The following is a 6786-nucleotide window of genomic DNA, read 5'->3' as shown; positions in this document are numbered from 1 at the left end:
CCTCTATTCATCTGTTAGTAGCAGCTAGCTACCCTCTATTCATCTCTGTGTTAGTAGCGGCTAGCTACCCTCTATTCATCTCTGTGTTAGTAGCAGCTAGCTACCCTCTATTCATCTGTTAGTAGCAGCTAGCTACCCTCTATTCATCTGTTAGTAGCAGCTAGTTCCAACATTCAGTTGACTGTCCTCAGCAGTCTCTGGTATCTTGTATATACATACAGGTGAAGGTAGGCCAATCAAAATCACACGTTTGATTGTATTCATCAGATTTGCACATTTTGAGATAGAGAGGGAGAAAGGGAGACAGTGGGACTGACATTCTGACAGTGATCTGATACTACTGCTACAGACGGGAGGTTACTAATATTATTGCTACAGACGGGAGGTTACTAATATTACTGCTACAGATGGGAGGTCTACAACAGAGTTACTAATATTACTGCTACAGATGGGAGGTTACTAATATTACTGCTACAGATGGGAGGTCTACAACAGAGTTACTAATATTACTGCTACAGATGGGAGGTCTACAACAGAGTTACTAATTATTACTGCTACAGATGGGAGGTCTACAACAGAGTTACTAATATTACTGCTACATATGGGATGTTACTAATATTACTGCTACAGATGGGAGGTCTACAACAGAGTTACTAATATTACTGCTACAGATGGGAGGTCTACAACAGAGTTACTAATATTACTGCTACAGATGGGAGGTCTACAACAGAGTTACCAATTATCAAATCAAATGAACTTGTATTAGTCACATGCGTCGGTTACAACAGGTGTAGTAGACCTTACATTGAAATGCTTATTTACCACCAACCAACAATACAGTTTTAAAAAATACGGACAAGAATAAGAGATAAAAGTAACAAGTAATTAATGAGCAGCAGTAAAATGACAATAGCGAGACTATATACAGGGGGTACCGGTGCAGAGTCAATGTGGAGACTATATACAGGTGGTACCGGTGCAGAGTCAATGTGGAGACTATATACAGGGGGTACCGGTGCAGAGTCAATGTGGAGGCTATATACAGGGGGTACCGGTGCAGAGTCAATGTGGAGACTATATTCAGGGGGTACCGGTGCAGAGTCAATGTGGAGACTATATACAGGGGGTACCGGTGCAGAGTCAATGTGGAGACTATATACAGGGGGTACCGGTGCAGAGTCAATGTGGAGGCTATATACAGGGGGTACCGGTGCAGAGTCAATGTGGAGGCTATATACAGGGGGTACTGGTGCACAGTCAATGTGGAGACTATATACAGGGGGTACCGGTGCAGAGTCAATGTGGAGACTATATACAGGGGGTACCGGTACAGAGTCAATGTGGAGGCTATATACAGGGGGTACCGGTACAGAGTCAATGTGGAGGCTTTATACAGGGGGTACCGGTACAGAGTCAATGTGGAGACTATATACAGGGGGTACTGGTACAGAGTCAATGTGGAGGCTATATACAGGGGGTACCGGTACAGAGTCAATGTGGAGGCTTTATACAGGGGGTACCGGTGCAAAGTCAATGTGGAGGCTATATACAGGGGGGTATCGGTACAGAGTCAATGTGCAGGGGCACCGGTTAGTTGAGGTAGTATGTACGTGTAGGTAGAGTTATTGAAGTGACTATGCATAGATGATAACAACAGAGAGTAGCACAGGGATAAAGGGGGGGGTCACACTGCAAATAGTGTTATGTTCAGGAATCTTATGGCTTGGGGGTAGAAGCTGTTTAGAAGCCTCTTGGACCTAGACTTGGCGCTCCGGTACCGGTTGCTGTGCGGTAGCAGAGAGAACAGTCTATGACAAGGGTGGCAGGAGTCTTTGACAATTTAGGGCCTTCCTCTGACACCGCCTGATATAGAGGTCCAGGATGGCAGGCAGCTTAGCCCCAGTGATGTACTGGGCCGTACGCACTACCCTCTGTAGTGCCTTGCGGTCGGAGGCCCGCGCAGTTGCCGTACCAGGCAGTGCAGCTGTAGAACCTTTTGAGGATCTGAGGACCCATGCCAAATCTTTTCAGTCTCCTGAGGGGGAATAGGTTTTGTCGTGCCCTCTTCACGACTGTCTTGGTGTGCTTGGACCATGTTTGCTGGTGATGTGGACACCATTGAAATTGAAGCTCTCAACCTGCTCCACTGCAGCCCCATCAATGAGAATGGGGGAGTGCTCGGTCCTTATTTTCCTGTAGTCCACAATCATCTCCTTTGTCTTGATCACGTTGAGGTAGATCATACGGCCAGGTCTCTGACCTCCTCCCTATAGGCTGACTCATCGTTGTCGGTGATCAGGCCTACCACTGTTGTGTCATTGGCAAATTTAATGATGGTGTTGGAGTCGTGTCTGGCCGTGCACTCATGAGTGAACAGGGAGTACAGGAGGGGACTGAGAACGCACCCCTGAGGGGCCCCTGTGTTGAGGATCAGTGTGGCGGATGTGTTGTTACCTACCCTTACCACCTGGGGGCGGCCCGTCAGGAAGTCCAGGATCCAGTTGCAGAGGGAGGTGTTTAGTCCCAGGATCCTTAGCTAAGTGGTGAGCCTTGAGGGCACTATGGTGTTGAACGCTGAGCTGTAGTCAATGAACAGCATTCTCACATAAGCGTTCCTTTTGTCCAGGTGAGAAAGGGCAGTGTGGAGTGCAATAGAGGTTGCATTATCTGTGGATATGCTTGGGCGGTATGCAAATTGGAGTGGGTATAGGTTTTCTGGGATAATGGTGTTGATGTGAACCATGACCAGGCTTTGAAAGCACTTCATGGCTACAGATGTGAGTGCTACAGTAGTCATTTAGGCAGGTTACCTTCGTGTTCTTGGGCACAGGGACTATGGTGATCTGTTTAAAACATGTTGGTATTACAGACTGGGTCAGGGGGAGGTTGAAAATGTCATTGAAGACACAGGGTTGTTGTAGATGGGCTCCTCCCAGGCCTACGGCCAAGCCCCCCCCCCCAGCAGCTGCTAGGCCCTCAGTACTGCAGCATAGAAATCAGAGACCCCTGCTGTGTTTAGTCTCTCCGGCTGCATGAGGAAAGCTGCAGGTCCTGACCTGCCCCTCCATATCCCACATAAGATACTCACTTTAGCACAAGTTCACCCTAGGAGAAGACTCACTGAAACTAGTCTCCATGGCCCATAGGTCCTGCTCATCCCTAACCATCACTGGGACATCAGCGTATTCTGACACTGCTACATCTGTCCCCGACCCTACGACTGTCCTCGACCCTACGCCTACGCTTGTCCCCGACCCTACGTCTGTCCCCGACCCTACGTCTGTCCCCGACCCTACGTCTGTCCCCGACCCTACGTCTGTCCCCGACCCTACGTCTGTCCCCGACCCTACGCCCCTGTTACGCCTCAATGAAGAGGGAACGCAACACCCTGCTACAACTAAACTCTCCGTGAAGTGAAAGAGGTATGGACTGTAGGTGCGAGTAAGGATGACAACAGACAGAATGTGGTACCGTTTACAAGGACTTTATTCCTTTACACGGTAATATGGGGAAAAGGGGCTGGACGGAACCAAAGCAAAGAAAGTAAATCTCAAAGCCCCCCCTCTCCTATCTTACCTGCCTACCCACTACTTACCTAATTTAGCACCACCTGGTGCCCTAACCAAAATACAGGGGGTGGTCCGCCCAGGTCTTACCTAGTGTGCCTAGACAGTGAATATACTACGGGTATATGTATGCCCGCGGGCCTCTTGCCTAAGCACTCCCAAGGTGCCTTCCCCTTTCCCCCTGGGAACAAATGAAACAGAATATTAAACAATTTCACAAACAAACTAAGAAACAAAGGACATCAAATAAGCTCTACCTGAGCAACAAACTCACAGAACATACCACTTCCCAGCAATGAACTCCCAGCAAAATCAACCTCTATCAAAATCTCTCTGCAATGACCTCCCAGCAAATCTCTCTCTCCTGAACAGAACACTGGCTTTTATATAGCTTCAGAAGGAATAGGTAATTGGAGACAGCTGTGTCTTGACGAGGGGGCGGGGTCAGCTCTCCAATTAGCCCTGGAGTCGACCAATCAGCTGCTTGAGGGATTTCAGGAAGCCATTTCCTGAAATAAACACATGCAAATACACAAACTACAACACAAACTGGGGAACGTAACAGCCCCCTACGCTTGTCCCCGACCATACGCCTGTCTCCAACCCTACACTTGTCCCCGACCATACGCCTGTCTCCAACCCTACGCCTGTCTCCGACCCTACGCTTGTCCCCGATTCTACGTCTGTCTCCAACCCTACGCCTGTCCCCGACCATATGCCTGTCTCCAACCCTACGCCTGTCTCCGACCCTACTACTGTCCCCGACCCTACGCTTGTCCCCGACCCTACGCCTGTCTCCAACCCTACGCCTGTCTCCAACCCTACACCTGTTTCCAACCCTACACCTGTTTCCGACCCTACGCTTGTCCCCGATTCTACGTCTGTCTCCAACCCTACGCCTGTCCCCGACCATATGCCTGTCTCCAACCCTACGCCTGTCTCCGACCCTACTACTGTCCCCGACCCTACGCTTGTCCCCGACCCTACGCCTGTCTCCAACCCTACGCCTGTCTCCAACCCTACACCTGTTTCCAACCCTACACCTGTTTCCAACCCTACACCTGTCTCCAACCCTACGCCTGTCCCCAACCCTACACCTGGCTCCGACCCTACGCCTGTCCCCAACCCTACACCTGTCTCCGACCCTACACCTGTCTCCAACCCTACACCTGTCTCCAACCCTACACCTGTCTCCAACCCTACGCCTGTCTCCCGACTCTACGCCTGTCCCCTGACCCTATGCCTGTCCCCTGACCCTAAGCCTGTCCCCTGACCCTACGCCTGTCCCCTGACCCTACGCCTGTCCCATGACCCTACGCCTGTCCCCTGACCCTATGCCTGTCCCCTGACCCTAAGCCTGTCCCCAACCCTACGCCTGTCTCCCACCCTACACCTGTTTCCAACCCTACGCCTGTCTCCAACCCTACGCCTGTCCCCTGACCCTATGCCTGTCCCCTGACCCTAAGCCTGTCCCCAACCCTACGCCTGTCTCCCACCCTACACCTGTTTCCAACCCTACGCCTGTCTCCAACCCTACGCCTGTCTCCTGACCCTACACCTGTCCCAAACCCTACGCCTGTCCCATGACCCTACACCTGTCCCCAACCCTACGCCTGTCTCCAACCCTACGCCTGTCCCCTGACCCTATGCCTGTCCCCTGACCCTAAGCCTGTCCCCAACCCTACGCCTGTCTCCCACCCTACACCTGTTTCCAACCCTACGCCTGTCTCCAACCCTACGCCAGTCTCCTGACCCTACACCTGTCCCCAACCCTACGCCTGTCCCATGACCCTACACCTGTCCCCAACCCTACGCCTGTCCCCAACCCTACGCCTGTCCCCAACCCTACGCCTGTCCCCAACCCTACACCTGTTTCCAACCCTACGCATGTTTCCAACCCTACGCCTGTCTCCGACCCTACGCCTGTCTCTGACCCTACGCCTGTCTCCAACCCTACGTCTGTTTCCAACCCTACGCCTGTTTCCAACCCTACGCCTGTTTACAACCCTACACCTGTCTCAGACCCTACGCCTGTTTCCAACCCTACGCCTGTTTCCAACCCTAAACCTGTTTACAACCCTACGCCTGTCCCCTGACCCTACGCCTGTCCCATGACCCCACACCTGTCCCCAACCCCACGCCTGTCCCCAACCCTACGCCTGTCCCATGACCCTACACCTGTCCCCAACCCTACGCCTGTCCCCAACCCTACGCCTGTCCCATGACCCTACGCCTGTCCCCGAACCTACGCCTGTCCCCAACCCTACGCCTGTTTCCAACCCTACGCCTGTCCCCAACCCTACGCCTGTCCCCAACCCTACGCCTGGTTAGATACTAAAGTCCTATAGGGTTAGATACTAAAGTCCTATAGGGTTAGATACTAAAGTCCTGTAGAGTTAGATACTAAAGTCCTATAGGGTTAGATACTAAAGTCCTGTAGGGTTAGATACTAAAGTCCTATAGGGTTAGATACTAAAGTCCTGTAGAGTTAGATACTAAAGTCCTGTAGGGTTAGATACTAAAGTCCTATAGGGTTAGATACTAAAGTCCTGTAGGGTTAGATACTAAAGTCCTGTAGGGTTAGATACTAAAGTCCTATAGGGTTAGATACTAAAGTCCTATAGGGTTAGATACTAAAGTCCTATAGGGTTAGATACTAAAGTCCTATAGGGTTAGATACTAAAGTCCTGTAGGGTTAGATACTAAAGTCCTGTAGGGTTAGATACTAAAGTCCTATAGGGTTAGATACTAAAGTCCTATAAGGATAGATACTAAAGTCCTGTAGGGTTAGATACTAAAGTCCTATAGGGTTAGATACTAAAGTCCTATAAGGATAGATACTAAAGTCCTGTAGGGTTAGATACTAAAGTCCTGTAGGGTTAGATACTAAAGTCCTATAGGGTTAGATACTAAAGTCCTGTAGAGTTAGATACTAAAGTCCTATAGGGTTAGATACTAAAGTCCTGTAGGGTTAGATACTAAAGTCCTATAGGGTTAGATACTAAAGTCCTGTAGGGTTAGATACAAAAGTCCTGTAGGGTTAGATACTAAAGTCCTATAGGGTTAGATACTAAAGTCCTATAGGGTTAGATACTAAAGTCCTGTAGGGTTAGATACTAAAGTCCTGTAGGGTTAGATACTAAAGTCCTATAGGGTTAGATACTAAAGTCCTGTAGGGTTAGACACTAAAGTCCTGTAGGGTTAGATACTAAAGTCCTGT

The 6786-nt window shown here is 50.0% G+C and overlaps 1 protein-coding gene across 1 annotated transcript; it reads left to right on the top strand.

Annotated features, from left to right (window-relative positions):
- The first annotated feature begins 4281 nt into the window (after positions 1-4281).
- On the top strand, positions 4282-4839 carry LOC139421817 (anti-sigma-I factor RsgI2-like). The gene has a single exon (XM_071172938.1). It carries the CDS (start codon positions 4282-4284, stop codon positions 4837-4839), a length of 558 nt encoding a protein of 185 aa, XP_071029039.1.
- The last annotated feature ends 1947 nt before the right edge of the window (positions 4840-6786 follow it).

This window comes from Oncorhynchus clarkii, chromosome 12, assembly GCF_045791955.1.
Source record: "Oncorhynchus clarkii lewisi isolate Uvic-CL-2024 chromosome 12, UVic_Ocla_1.0, whole genome shotgun sequence".
NCBI lineage: Eukaryota > Metazoa > Chordata > Actinopteri > Salmoniformes > Salmonidae > Oncorhynchus > Oncorhynchus clarkii.
The sequence above is the reverse complement of the archived record's forward strand: the minus strand, read 5'-3'. Positions and strand labels throughout refer to the sequence as shown.

Bases quoted from the DNA above. Each gene is read 5' to 3' on its own strand.
- LOC139421817 (XM_071172938.1), top strand. From the start codon at position 4,282: ATGCCTGTCTCCAACCCTACGCCTGTCTCCGACCCTACTACTGTCCCC.